This window comes from Salvia splendens, unplaced genomic scaffold (genome assembly GCF_004379255.2).
Source record: "Salvia splendens isolate huo1 unplaced genomic scaffold, SspV2 ctg206, whole genome shotgun sequence".
Classification (NCBI taxonomy): Eukaryota; Viridiplantae; Streptophyta; class Magnoliopsida; order Lamiales; family Lamiaceae; genus Salvia; species Salvia splendens.
Window position 1 is genome coordinate 21350 of NW_024598844.1, and position 15932 is coordinate 37281.

At 43.9% G+C, this 15932-nt stretch overlaps 1 protein-coding gene across 1 annotated transcript; it reads right to left on the bottom strand.

Moving 5' to 3' along the window:
• Positions 1-3006: 3006 nt before the first annotated feature.
• LOC121789313 (protein IQ-DOMAIN 5-like) lies at positions 3007-15570 on the bottom strand (the record flags this gene model as incomplete). Its single annotated transcript, XM_042187793.1, has 5 exons — positions 3007-3237; positions 3315-3428; positions 10386-10554; positions 15074-15129; positions 15403-15570. Coding segments are annotated over 5 exons (738 nt in total), but the record flags the coding sequence as incomplete, so codon positions are not given.
• Positions 15571-15932: the final 362 nt, after the last annotated feature.

The following is a 15932-nucleotide window of genomic DNA, read 5'->3' on the forward strand; positions in this document are numbered from 1 at the left end:
GTTATCATTTTAATTATTCAATCAATCAATATACTATTTTGGCCAAGTCCATATGTGATTCTTTGGATCCCAAATTCCCTACGCTACCTGCTGCCCGACAGAATCTCTCCGCGCACAGCCGGAACGTATATCTGATCTGTAGCCGTTGCCCGACGGGTTAGAACTCGCGCACAGCCGCATAGATTATCTCTCCGCCGACCCTCACGGGCGCCGGATTTATTTGTTTTGTTATTTTCTGCTTTATTGGATCGTTAGAGATTTAGATCCTTAACATGGTCCCCACTGGATAGGTCGACGCCGTACATTCTACCGAGCTCGCCGGATTTCTTAACGTCGCCGCCGGTGTAGGGAACGGCGCGTGAGCCCATTGTGGGCTGGCGCTCCTTGAGCTGCTGCTCAGGCCGGCCCGAGACCATCATCCCGTTACTCAGCTGGTGCGACCCGCTCCAGACGCTCATTTTTTCCTTGAGAGAGAGGAAATCAAAGTGAGAGAGATAGGAAAAAGGTTTTGTAGGTGTGGGTAGAGTGAGAGTGTAGTGCAGGTGGGAAGAGAAGGTAATGGAGGAGGCGAGGCCTGAAATTACCAAAGAGGGTCTACTGTCAACATGAAATGACCTTTTTCTCCTTGTCTCTCTGTTGAGAATAAGATGCTCCATTTCCGATGACTAATTTTTAACTTAATTTTTTTTTTCATCTGTAAATGCCCGTATTGTTAACAATGATTAATTTACTGATTATTGATTACGTGGCATCAAATTTAATTTTATATTGACAAGGCAACTCTTACTTAAATGAACCATTTATTTTGTATTTAAAAAGCTAGCGCTTTGTTAAATGATGAATAGATGATGGAAACCTTAACAATAAATCTCAACTGATGCATAAATTGGAGGAGATAATGACTAATTCATGAAATTAAAATAGAAATATATTTGAAATAGAAAATGACATTTATATATAGGTAAGCATCATAAGTTGATAGTAGTACTAATTTTGAATTGATGATGTTTCCGTACACAATATAATGATTTGAAATACTACCAAATTAATGAAAGACCAGTAAAAAGCTTGGCTGTGATGGATCATGGATGAGTTGTTAATCGACTTTCTCAAATCTCACTACCCAAAACGGAAATAAAGAAATGTACTAGTATGATTTATGGAGTGTATTGATAAAGTATGGGATTAGTAAATCAACGACTGTTATTTAATAAGCTGAATAAACAAAGTTTAATGTGCGAATGCAATTCTTTATGGAATTTGATGTGTAGCGTTATAAGTGTCGGTAGCAATAAGGTTTGGGGTGTACGTGGGTTCCATACGAAAATGATATTCCCAAACATTAGATTTTCTGACCTTTTATTCTTCCCAAAGGAAAAATAAATACTTAAAAATAATTAAATATTCATATTCTGACGACAAAAAAATATGCTAATATAGAAGATTAGTTAAGATCCATGAATAAAATGGCCATCTCAAATGCGGGATTGTGGAGGGACCTATGTAACTTGTCCAGCCTTGCTCTTCCATAATACATTCCCCCAATTTAATATGCGGATTCGAGTTCTCCATCAAATTGACTAAATTAAATATTGATGTTTTATTCATTTTCTTGTTTTTATTTAAATTCTACTCCATGTAATAGGTTATTCAGGTATATTATTTGATAGATAATAAATGTCAAAATAAATAAATTATGTAGTTAACTCCGAAAAAAACTACTTCCTCCATCCCAAGATAATGATGCGTTTCTTTTTTGCACATTTTTTGAGATTGAGAAAATGATACTCCAGTATAAAATAGTTAGAGTGGACAAAGAGTAATACTACCAAGATAATGATGCGTTTCTTTACATGTGAGTTGTTCAATGCATATACCATAAAATAATAATATAAAATAAAAGCTCATACCTAGTTTTTATTAAAGCATGCAATAATACTACCAAAATATATGAAAATAGTTTAGTGGGTTATATTATTTGCCAATGTTTTACAATTATGTACCTATTCGATATAAATTTGTCTTTTGATAACCTTTTTCAGTGGAATTTTCTATTCACCAAATTGAGTCCAATGGATGTCGCAGCCCAGCTAGGCCCGATTTTACATATGGTAGCCATTAAACCTCATTAATAAATCATGTTGGTCAGCCCGATTTATCATACGCCCTCCGTCCAAAAAAAAATAGAGCAAAATTGGTGCAGAACATAACAGAATCGCAGACGCCGCTTCACTCCACTATCTTCTGGACTCCGCTGCTTCTTCGCCGCCGCTGCCGGTCCCGTCGACCTGCCCAGAATCACCCATTTTCCAGAATCACCTATTTATAGAATTTAGCGCTGTAAAGAGAGTATTTCCTGCAGGCCGAGCTCGGATTATTAGAAATGAGCCACTCACCCCTTAAAAGGCCTTATAAGAGGGAGGGTTATCCACACTTATATAGAGAAGCTAGGATCATCACCAAGTCGATGTGGGACAGAATTTAGAGAATTTAACATGCCCCCTCACGTGTGGGCCGGAATGACACATCGGACTTCCATCACGTGGGTAAGCAAGAGAAGAGATAAAGAGATAAACTCCATCATCGACTTGGGCCCTGCTCTGATACCATACTAGAAATGAGCCACTCACCCCTTAAAAGGCCTTATAAGGGGGAGGGTTATCCACACTTATATAGAGAAGCTAGGATCATCACCAAGTCGATGTGAGACAGAATTTAACACAGATCAAATCCTCTTTATGCTTCAGTTTTTTTCCTTTTAACAAACTCAGTTGCAAATGCACAACCCACACTTAGCAAGTCAAACCGTAAACACAACTCGATTTTCTCGTTGATCTGAAATCATTTGCATTTGCTAACTTCTCCTGCAACACTTCAGAATGAAGCAACTGGAGTTGAGAGCTTTCCTTTTCATTCTTCTTTTCCTTCTCTTCACTCTTCACGCTCACGTTTTTAACAGCAGCTGCGTCGTAAGACAGTTTGTGTGCATTTCTGGCAGCCTTCCCACTAGGAGAGATCAATTTGGCGGGAAATGGTTTTCTTAACTGCCTTTCCGTTAGGAGAGATCAGTTTTGGGGGCTGGGAGGTCAGCTGTGTTTTATGGGGGCTGTTAAGCACTTCAACTCGCCTTTCCCAAGGCCGAGCAGCTATCCAACGATCCATCCAGCTCCAGCCCCAGTTTTCTTTGCTGAGTTCTTTATTGCCTGACCCGAAACTTGGGATTGTGTTGGCCCTCCACTGCATGTGTTTGTTGCTCGCTATATCTTGGTTTGAGAAATGAAAAAGAAGCCCGTAGATACTAGAACTCGACAAACCTGATGAGTAAAGGCATATGCCAGATCTCGCTCCCTTTTCACTGCTGCCTCTTCTCTATGATGTATTTTTTCAAGAGCTTCACTCACTGTTTCAGAACCACCATTCCACTCCACCTGTCACACATTTCAATTACGGATAACATCATGTGGTGTGCATGTAGTTTCAAGCGACAAAATACTGAGGCACTGATGAATCCGCGAATTTTTGATGGTGATGAATGCTGGTAGAGAATAAAGATCACGACACAGAAATTTTACGTGGTTCGATTTACTGAGGTAAATCTACGTCCACGGGAAGAAAAGAGGGCAGAGTTGTATTGCTTGATCTGTTTGTTACAGCTTACAATACAGACTTGCTATTTGATATTTTTCTCTAGAGAATCAGAGAACTTAACCCTATCTATCTGATCTAGGTTCTATTTATACATTCAACCAAGATCGTGGCATGCAGCCATTTACTAGGTAGTGGATGTCGTGGAGATCGTGGCGATCTTGCATGGGTCCACTATCCTGCATGAGTTAATGACTGCTTGACACCACTAAATAGATCGTGGGTGTAGTGGAGGTGGAAATCCTGCATGAGTCCACTATCTCCTAGTTCGGTCGAATACTGAGACCGAACTGCTGAATTATTGCCGAGCAGCTTTTGCCGATCTGAGAGTAGAGCTTGATGCCGACCTGAGAGCAGAGTTTGATTGGTTGGCTTTTACCGAGCTGTAGGCTGGGGCCGAACTCTTTGGTTGTGCCGAACTGAACTCTTTAGTCATGCCGGACTGATACTCTTTAGTCATGCCGAACTGATACTCTTTCTTGGGCTTTAGGCTGATGGGCTTTACTGCTGTTGGGCTTGTTTAGTACGTACTCCATCACTACCCCCCCCGGAAAGCGAAGTGAATTACTTCGGTATTCTGGATAAAGGTACGGGGTAAGTTGATGTTTGTCCTCGGTCTTATGAAGTGAACTCTTCTTTGACCGGACTCGTCTTTGGTATGATGAAATAAACATCTTTGACCGGACTCGTCTTTGGTCTGATGAAATAAACATCTTTGACCGGACTCGTCTTTGGGTTGATGAAATAAACATCTTTGACCGGACTCGTCTTTGGTCTGATGAAATAAACATCTTAGACCGGACTCGTCTTTGGTCTGATGAAATAAACATCTTTGACCGGACTCGTCTTTGGTCTGATGAAATAAACATCTTTGACCGGACTCGTCTTTGAGTTGATGAAATAAACATCTTTGACCGGACTCGTCTTTGGTCTGATGAAATAAACATCTTAGACCGGACTCGTCTTTGGTCTGATGAAATAAACATCTTTGACCGGACTCGTCTTTGGTCTGATGAAATAAACATCTTTGACCGGACTAAGCTTGTGTCCTAATTTGGCGAGTTTTATCGCTCGGATCGGACTTTCCGTTGTCCTAATTTGGGGATCGGACTTTCCCTTGTCCTAATTCGGCGAGTTTTATCGCGTGGATCGGACTTTCCCTTGTCCTAATTCAGGCAAGTTTTATCGCGAGAATCGGACTTTCGTTGCAGTTCGTTTCAGACGAAGTGCTTGATTCTTAAGCTGAATTGTGGTCTTGTATCCTCTTTAGAAGCTTGGACTTCACAATCGTTGGCTTATTGCAGTTCGTTTCAGACGAACTGCTTGTTTAAGCTGAATTGTGGTCTTGTATCCTCTTTAGAAGCTTTGACTCACAATCGTTGGCTTGTTGCAGCTCGTTTCAGACGAACTGCTTGTTTAAGCTGAATTGTGGTCTTGTATCCTCTTTAGAAGCTTTGACTCACAATCGTTGGCTTGTTGCAGCTCGTTTCAGACGAACTGCTTGTTTAAGCTGAATTGTGGTCTTGTATCCTCTTTAGAAGCTTTGACTCACAATCGTTGGCTTATTGCAGCTCGTTTCAGACGAACTGCTTGTTTAAGCTGAATTGTGGTCTTGTATATGTTCTAAGAAGGGGATCAGCCTTCGAAGAACAAGATACCTCAGTAACATTTGTAAGAGACGACACGCACAGAGACAGACAAAACACACAGACAAAACGCACAGAGACAAGCAAAGACCAAGCAAACCAAATAAAGCACATTGACCGGACAGGACTCAAGACTGACTGACCGGACTGTCTCTTACAAATGGAACTTCTTGAGGTTGGAAATGTGCCATGTTCGGGGTACCTGTTCTCCTGACATGTAAGCCAATTTGTAAGACCCTTTGCCGAGGACTTCTGACACCCGATACGGACCTTCCCATGTGGGTTCGAGCTTGCCCAGCTTTTCTGCTCGGCTTACTTCGTTGTTTCTCAAGACGAGATCTCCCACTTGAAATTGCAGCTTCTTCACCCTTTGGTTGTAATACCGGGCTACTTGTTCCTTGTACTTGGCTGCTTTTATGCATGCCAATTCTCTTCTTTCTTCGGCAAGATCTAGCTCGGCTCTCAGTCCGTCGTCATTCATTTCTGCCGAGAAATTTAGAGTTCGGGGACTGGGTATGCCGATCTCCACCGGAATCACGGCTTCAGTGCCGTACACAAGACTGTACGGAGTTTCACCGTTGGAGGTTGTGGGTGTAGTTCGGTAGGACCATAGGACTTGAGGGAGATTTTCTACCCATTGTCCTTTGGCTTGTTCTAACCGAGCTTTTAACCCTTTCACCAGGATACGATTTGTTACCTCCGTTTGTCCGTTTGCTTGTGGATGAGAGACCGAAGTGAACCGCTGTTGAATATTCAGCTCTTGGCACCAATTCTTGAACGTCTTGTCGGTGAACTGAGTCCCGTTATCCGAGATGAGGATGTGGGGTATGCCAAATCGGCACACTATGTTCTTCCAGACGAAGTCCAATGCCTTTGAGCTCGTTATCGTAGCTAATGGTTCAGCCTCCACCCACTTCGTGAAGTAGTCCACGGCAACGATAAGGAATTTCATTTGCCGAGGAGCTTGAGGAAGTGGTCCCACTATGTCTATGCCCCATTGCATGAAAGGCCAAGGGCTTTGCATAGTGTATAGATCGGTCTGCGGCATCCTTGGGACATTTGCATGAATTTGGCACTTCGTACACTTCTTGACGAGCTGCACTGCCTCTTGTACCATGGTTGGCCAATAATATCCCCATCTCAGAACTTTTTTAGCTAAAGCTCTGGCTCCGATGTGGCTACCGCACGATCCTTCATGAACTTCTCTGAGGATGTAGTCCGTCTCTTCTGGTCCTACGCACCGCAATAACGGCTGGAGGTAAGACTTTCTAAAGAGGACTCCTTCATGAAGTTCGTACCGAAGTGCTCGGCACGTGATCTTCCGAGCTTCTCTCTTATCCTCGGGCAATTGTCCTTGATCCAGATACTGCAAGATCGGCGTCATCCAGTTCGGCGAGCTGGATACTGAATGTACCTCGGCTTCATCAATGCTTCGATGCATTAATTCTTCCGCCTTTGAGCTCGGATCTGAGGCCAACTTACTTAAGGTATCTGCTCGGCTATTTTCCGCTCTGGGAAAGCGGATTATATCCGAAAATAGGAGAAACTTCGGCTGATGCTTTGCGCTTTGTCCAAATACTTCTTCATTCTCTCGTCACGAGCTTCACTTGTACCCAACATGTGATTTACTATGACTTGTGAATCACAATGGACTTTGAGAGATTTGACGAGCAGACTTTGCGCTAACTGGAGTCCGGCCAGGAGGGCTTCGTACTCGGCTTCATTATTAGTAGTGGGGAATAGGAAACGAAGTGAATAAGTTACCTCGTCTCCGTCGGGAGCGATAAGTAGAATACCAGCTCCACTTCCCGTTTTATTCGAAGCTCCATCTACGAATCCACTCCAGCAGTCCGGCGGCTCTTCTTCGGATTCCAAGGGCTGTGCTAGTTCGGCATTGGCAGAATTTTTCTGTTCGGCAATGACAGGGATTGCTTGATCGAACTTGGCCTCTGCAAGAAAATCTGCCAAGGCTTGTCCCTTGATGGCTTTCCGAGGTAGGTACTCGATTGAGTGTTCTCCCAGCTCTATGGCCCATTTGGCGATTCTGCCTGATGCTTCTGGCTTGGTCAAAACTTGCCGAAGAGGCAGATCGGTTAAGACGCATACCTTGTGAGCATAGAAGTATGGCCGCAGTCTCCTTGCTGCATTTACTAACGCCAGAGCAATTTTTTCCAGAGGTTGATACCTTGTTTCTGGACCTCTTAATGCTCGGCTTGTAAAGTAGATGGGAAACTGCTTTAGGCCTTCTTCTCGTACAAGCACCCGCGCTAATGGTTTGATCGGATGCCGCTAAGTATAAGAAAATCACTTCGGCATCTGTTGGAGCAGAGAGAATTGGAAGCTCGGCTAAATAACTTTTGAGCTCGTCAAAAGCCTTTTTCTGCTCTATGACTTCAGAGACGATTTAGTCTTCTCGGCAGGGAGAGCGTCAATAGTTAGGATTACTCCATCATATTGCGGCTCGTTATCGTCTTCGGGATCCCGTTGCCTTTTCGGATCCTGAGGAGCGCAGTTCGCACCTCCCTGCTTTTTGTTCCTTTTCGGCTGCTTGCTTTGGTATTTTTTTAATGTCCCTGCTTTCACAAGGGCATCAATACCTGCAGCCAAATGTCGGCACTCCTCGGTATCGTGACCGTAGTCTTGATGGAAGGAGCAATATTGATCCTGAGGTCGGCGCGCGGCCGATTTCGTCATCCGCCTTGGTTTTTCGAACATATCGGAATGTAGTTCGAAAATTTCCGCTCTTGACTTGTTTAAGGGTACGAACTGAGCGGGCGGCTTCTCAGGATTGAGACGTGGCCCCAATCTGCCTTGTACCGGTGCCCTTTGAATTCTTTCAAAAGGAGTTCGGCGAGGAAGCCTCTGATCGCTATGATCGGGCTTCTTTTCGTCTCCTCTAGATGAGCTGTCTAAAGACCGTTTTCGACGGTCTGCCTCATCGGCACGGGAGAACTGGTCCGCAATGTCCCACATCTCTTGAGCTGTTTGCGGACTGCATTCCACGAGCTTTCTGTAGAGAGCTCCGGGCAGGATTCCATTTTGGAATGCCGAAATGACAAGTAGATCATTGAGATTATCTACTTGTAGGCATTCCTTATGGAATCTCGTCAGGAAGTCGCTGATCTTTTCGTCGTGACCTTGACGTATAGAAAGCAGCTGAGCCGAAGTAATTCGGGCTTCCGCTTTCTGAAAGAACCCTCCTGTGGAAAGCATCCATTAGATCTCGGTAGGATCTAATGCTGCCTTGAGGAAGGCTGTCGAACCACCTTCTGGCGTTCCCGATGAGCAGCTCGGGGAACAGCTTGCACATATGGACCTCATTGAGACCCTGGTTCGCCATGTTATACTGATAGCGTCCCAGGAAGTCATGAGGATCCACTAACCCGTCATAAGTCATTGACGGAGTTCGGTAGTTCCGTGGCAAAGGAGTTCGGGGGTGATATCGTCCGAGAACGGAGTCTTTAATGCTCCGTACATGGTGAACCCGACATCTCTTCGGTACGGAGGAGATGGAGTTCTCCTGTGGTTCCGGGTACCGAGGAGGAACAGGAACATGTCGGGGTTGAGGATTCTTTCTCCTGGAAGACACGTCACTACTGCGGGTAGTGACTTTCATGTCTGGATGAGGAGGGAGAATCCGCCGTTGTCTTCTCCGGCTGTTGGCTCTTCTGCAGGAAGGTTAAGAACTCCTCCTGCTTCTCGGCCAAGAACAGCTTGACAGCTTCATTTAAATCGGGCTGCTGGGAAGACTCGGTGCGATCTCTCCTGGAGTGGCTTGTTCCTTCTTCGTGAGAACCGGAGGTAGATGTCTCCCGAGGCCGTTTTTTCAGACCTGCGAGCTGGACTAGCTTCCTCACGGTTATCACGAACGGTATTACGGGTAGTGTGTGATCTGGTATGCATTTTTTTTGGGGTGGAAAAAAGGGTCAAAAATTCGCTTTATCACAAATTTGGTTCTCTGTTTCCCACAGACGGCGCCAGTGATGAATCCGCGAATTTTTGATGGTGATGAATGCTGGTAGAGAATAAAGATCACGACACAGAAATTTTACGTGGTTCGATTTACTGAGGTAAATCTACGTCCACGGGAAGAAAAGAGGGCAGAGTTGTATTGCTTGATCTGTTTGTTACAGCTTACAATACAGACTTGCTATTTGATATTTTTCTCTAGAGAATCAGAGAACTTAACCCTATCTATCTGATCTAGGTTCTATTTATACATTCAACCAAGATCGTGGCATGCAGCCATTTACTAGGTAGTGGATGTCGTGGAGATCGTGGGCGATCTTGCATGAGTCCACTATCCTGCATGAGTTAATGACTGCTTGACACCACTAAATAGATCGTGGGTGTAGTGGAGGTGGAAATCCTGCATGAGTCCACTATCTCCTAGTTCGGTCGAATACTGAGACCGAACTGCTGAATTATTGCCGAGCAGCTTTTGCCGATCTGAGAGTAGAGCTTGATGCCGACCTGAGAGCAGAGTTTGATTGGTTGGCTTTTACCGAGCTGTAGGCTGGGGCCGAACTCTTGGTTGTGCCGAACTGAACTCTTTAGTCATGCCGGACTGATACTCTTTAGTCATGCCGAACTGATACTCTTTCTTGGGCTTTAGGCTGATGGGCTTTACTGCTGTTGGGCTTGTTTAGTACGTACTCCATCAGGCACATTATTCTATATCTAAAAGAACCACCTTTAAAATCAGAAATCAAGATATATCAGGGGAGATACAAGGCTTCCTATGCACGAATCCTACCACTGATGCATGTAAAGAAACGACATTGATGCATCCTTCGTTTTTTCTCTTCCCTAGTAATAAACACACTGTCCTGGGTCCCTATCTTGGTTACTTTTTTTCCCACAAGGAAATGAAAACAATCAAAGAATGACAATTTCATTTAGTGCATCATTTAATTCTTTTTAAGTTTTTTCCGCGTTTTTAGCCGTAATGTAGAGACATAAAGAGAAATCTTGGCATATTTCCATATTTCTTATTATCTTAATTGATGGTCTAACTCACATTCGGTTTAAAGCCTTCGACCAAATAACTACGTAAAAACCCCATCAACTATTCCATAGAGACTGTCGTATTACCTCAAAGTCATGAAGCTTTGCTTCTAGCTTCAACTGATTCTCCAGCTTCTTCTGCTTAAGCCGGCCTTCCATAACAATATTAGCATGACGTGCTCTGATCTTGGCCTGCGTCTTGGTCCACGAGTGCAGGTGACTCAATGTAGCCGAGGCTTGATTCTTAATGGAATCACTGTAGAATTGAGTAATTTTATTGCTTGAATAATCATAATAGTATAGTACAAGATATATAGGCTAAACTATGACTATACACGGTAAGATTTTCTCCCAATTAAATCTCGCTAATTATGCGGTAAAGATATTCTGCAATCTTCTTCATTCAATGCGTAATATTCTCCTTTGATTTGTAGATGCTCCGGATCTCTTTCCAACACTCCCCCTCAAGTTAAGTGACGGGATCTCCAAAACTTAACTTGCCCAGTACCTCTTGGAAATTCTTCGCAGAGACGGCCTTAGTCAAGATGTCAGCCAACTGGTCTTCAGATTTCACATACGGGATCTCCACTATCTTTTCTTCAAGGTTTCTTTAATGAAGTGTCGATCAATTTCGACGTGCTTCGTTCTGTCATGCTGCACTGGATTCTCTGAAATGTTGATTGCAGCTTTGTTGTCGCACAGCAGTTTGCAAGTCTTCGTTGGTTCCAAATCCAATTCTCTCATTAATCTTCTAAGCCATAGTATCTCGGTTAGCCCACTTCGAATACCTCTGAATTCAGCCTCGGCACTTGAGAGTGCCACTACCTTTTGCTTTTTGCTTCTCCAAGTTACCAAGTTCCCACCAATAAAGGTGAAGTATCCTCCTGTGGAACGTCTGTCCATCCGTTCCCTGCCCAGTCTGCATCAGTATATCCGTGAATGTTCAGGTGACCATTCCTCCGAAATAGCACTCCATGTCCAGCTGTTCCTTTCAAGTATCGTACCACCCTAAGTGCTGCCTCCCAATGTTCTTCTTGAGGATTGTGCATGAATTGACTGAGGACTCCTACAGCATAGGCAATGTCTGGTCTCGTATGGGATAAGTAGATTAGTTTCCCAACGAGTCTCTGGTATCTTCCCCGATCCGTAGAGCTTGCACCTTTTGTGATTTGGAGCCCATGATTCTGAACTATAGGAGTGTCTGCAGGCCTACAGTCCAGCATTCCTATCTCTGCCAGGAGGTCCAGTATATACTTGCGTTGGCTAATGAAAATCCCTTTTCCAGACAAGTACTTCGATCCCGAGAAAGTACTTGAGGTCACCCAGATTCTTCATTTCAAATTCCGCTGCCAGATGCCCCTTTAGTCGCTCTATCTCGGCGTAATTGTCTCCTGTGATAATCATATCATCTACATAAATTATCAAGCAAGTAATTTTCTCACCTTCTCGTTTGATGAAGAGGGTGTGATCGGAGCTACTCTGTTGATATCCATACTTTTTCATCACTTCTGTGAATCTGCCGAACCAAGCTCTCGGAGATTGTTTTAACCCGTACAGGGTCTTTTTCAACTTACATACCTTCTCTCCGCCGAACTCTTCTGAAAAACCTGGTGGGGCTTCCATATAAATCGGGTCTTTCAATTCTCCATGAAGAAAAGCGTTAGTGACATCATACTGATGAGAGGCCAGTCTTTATTTGCCGCTATAGACAGAAGTACTCTTACAGTGTTCATCTTGGCAACTGGAGAGAATGTCTCAGAATAGTCGATACCTGGAGTCTGAGTGTATCCTTTCGCTACCCAGTCGAGCTTTATACCGTTCAATACTCCCATCTGGTCTCCTCTTGATGGTGAAGGACCCATCTGCACCCCACGGTATGCTTCCCTTCGGGCAGTGGGACTGATCTCCCAGGTGTGGTTTCTTTGCAAGGCTTTCATCTCAAACAAGCATTGCTTGCCTTCCAATGTTTGATCTTTATAGCTTCTTCAAATGTTCGAGGTATCTCCTCCTCGTACAATGCCGTTCTGGAATGCCCCTCGCCCATTTTAGAGATGTTTGCGTCAGCAAAGCTTGCCTATTGAGTATCTATTTCTCCTCCCTATCCTCTCCGGCGAATATCTCTTGGGAGGGAACTCCCCTTGTACTGCGCGGCGGAGGAGTACATACTGTTCCTGTGTCTTGATCAATAGTGGTATCTTTCCTCTACATCGGGGGGGTTAGAAATAATAGTCGTATCCTCAGAAGGTGTGTCAGAAATTACCTCGGATTCCGGTTCGGTTGGATCAGAGGAACGCGGCGGAAGCGCTGAAGAGCTCATTTCCTGTAGACAAATTCTGCTCATGAATGGTACCAACTTGCTCTGGTGGTTCCCATATCAAAGTGACTTGGCACATGCCACCGAAGGGAGTCGCTTTCTTGGGTCTCCCCCTGTCTCTCACTCTCCCCCTGAGTCCCAAGGTGGTAAAAGAATTCTGTTTCGAGGAAGTTGCAATTCATGGTCGTGATCATTTTCCTAGTTTTAGGGTCATAGCAACGATAACCCTTCTGAGTAATCCCGTACCCCATAAATACACACTTAATTGCACACGGAGAAAATTTGGTTCTTTCTTGTTTTGGGATGTGAACGTAGACGGTTGGCAACCGAAAATTTTTGGTGGAAGGGATAAGGCTGCAGGTATTTGGGTGTAAGGTAGCTAGATGATCCAAGGGTGTTTTCCGATTTAGTGTTTTCGTGGGTAGGCGGTTAAGAAGGTATAACTGACGTAGCAACTGCTTCAGGCCAAAAATTGGTGGGACTTTGGAATCAAAGAGGAGTGCTCTAGTCATTTCAAGGATGATCCTATTTTCCTTTCCGCTACCCCGTTTTGTTCTGGTGTGTGAGGACATGAAGTTTGGTGGACCAACCCGTTATCTCTAAAGAACTGAGACATAGAATTGTTAACAAATTCCCCCCCGTTATCTGACCGTAGGATCCTAATGTTTGTTTGGAATTGAGTTTGGATCATTTTATAAAACATAGTAAAATTTTCAACAACTTCTGACTTATGTTTCATAAAATATACCCATGTAGCACCTACTGCAATCATCAACAAATATCACAAAGTATTTAAATCCGGAACCAATAGGTGCCGGACCCCACACATCAGAATGTATTAAAGAGAAAGTAGTGTCACACGTGTATCATGGGTTTTAAAGAGTTACGGTGGCTCTTGGCCAGAACACACGATTCACAAGAAAAATCTTTGGGAACAAAAAAGTTTGGGAAATAAAGATTTCAGATACCCCGGAGAAGTATGACCCATTCTTCGGTGCCAGAGCCAAGTCTCCTGATTGGTGGGTCCGTGAGCAAGCATCGCCGTAACCATCGTGTCGATGCGATCTCATCTAAAAAATAGAGTCCGCGGCGTTCAGTGCCACGTCCAATAATCTTCCCCGTCCGGATATCCTGTAAGAGACAAAAGTTTGGTTGCATCAGCAGGGTACAGTTCAATTCCTTAGTCACATGAACTAATGGACATCAATTTCTGAGATAAGTTCGGCACATATAGACAATTCGTAATCTGCACATTCGGGAATATCTCTAGAGTCCCTGCCCCCCCTCAACTGGAGTCAACCCCCCCATTGGCTGTTTGAATGTGTGATCTATGGGTTTCATAAAATTTCACAAAATCCCTTTTATCAAAGGTCATGGTATCAGTGGCACCACAGTCAAAAATCCATCCGGTATCATCAAGTCCATCACAATATCGGGTTTCAAAAGCATATGACAAATTTTCTAGGGGAGCAAATGAATTTTTACACATAATGGGGTCAAAATCGAGGATTCTCCTAGTCTGGGGGGGTTAAAATTAAAGGCTTTCTTAGTATGGGGTTCAATTTCATGAACAGGCAAAATCGGGGGTCTAAATTGCAATTTTGGAAATAAATGGGGATCTAATTGCAAGGGTTTAGATTTAGGGCTAGGGTTAATTTCCCCCAACCCTTTACCTCATTCCCCCACGACCACTTTCCATTTTCAGCGAGGCCACCATTGCCTCGGCCGTTCTTCCTCCGCCACTGTCGCCGCGTCGCCCTCCGCCAGGTCTGGAGACCACCGGCTTCATGCTCTCGCTCCTGGGTTTGCGCCGTTTCTCGGCTTCCATCCACCCCTGCTCCGTCGCGATTTCGTCCCCCATCTGTCCGATCGTCACTTTTGCCTTTGCCGGCCTTCTCACTCCTCCCACCAATCGGGATATCCGATTAATTGGAAGCAGGTATCCTTCGTGTGTTTGGTGCATTCCACAGTGGGAGCACCAAAGCTTTGATTTGTCCGGTTTGGGGTTTCCCCGGTGGATGGTGTTTTGACGCGGTGGGCGGCGGTTGGCTGCGGTGTTGGGGTTGTGGCTGGCGGTGTTCTCTGGCGACTGGTAACGTTCTTGCTTGATTTGATCTTCTCGGCAATTGGTTCAACTCCATCCTTAATCTCATCGGTCATATTGGTTGTGGTTGGTTTCTCGCCGTTTCGGTCGAGAATTGTGTATTTTTGGGGCTATGATGATCTTTTCCTGAGCCAAACCTGCTCGGATGCCATGTAGAATTGAGTAATTTTATTGCTTGAATAATCATAATAGTATAGTACAAGATATATAGGCTAAACTATGACTATACACGGTAAGATTTTCTCCCAATTAAATCTCGCTAATTATGCGGTAAAGATATCTGCAATCTTCTTCATTCAATGCGTAATTTCTCCTTTGATTTTGTAGATGCTCCGGATCTCTTTCCAACAATCACACTGCACCAGCTTCTGTAACCTTACAGTTCCTCTCATTTGACGAAGACTTTTCCGTGCCTGAAGCAGGAGAAGAAAATATAGTCAAATGATAGAGTTGAGAAAAAAATTTGCTAGACTGACAAATGACATTAGTCAGGGAATCCATGCGTCTATAATAAGCAGACACTCAGCATATCATTTTACTACAAAAAATTATTGTGCACATAAAATGGCGAATATTATCACAACGATCGTTCATGCTATAAATTAGCACAAGCACAGTTACTAGGTAAGACAAAAAAAATATGAACCATGTACTAAACGATAGCGATTGGGAGCAGGGATACATACAGCATGTGCACAGTATGCAGTCTGAATCTTTCTAGCAGCAACATATTCTCTGGAGAGACCAACACTGCCCTGATTGTCGAGACAAGCACCACTGGCTACTGCTATACACCCTTTGAGAGAGCAGAGATCCTCTTTGCAGCCATCTATGTGTTCAAGGGATGAATAACTCTACTCAACAATATGGAAAAAGCTAACAATATCAGAAATCGCATCCTATCTTGCGTAAAATACCTGTTTAAATGTATTCAATCGGGCAACTAAAAAAACTGCATGTATAAACTTTCACCAAGAAGAATGGACCATATAATCTTCAGATATCTTGAACTTGAATTTCAGATAACATGTTGGTGGTCGTGCGGAGGTGATGAACGTAGTGTTGCAGAAAAGATAAACGACACAAGAAATTTACGTGGTTCGGTGTTACCACCTACGTCCACGGAGGAAGCTGATCACAATTTTATTCAAGTACCAAAGAAAACTACAAGAACACTCAAGCTCTCACTCAAGAAACCGATTACAACACTCACAGT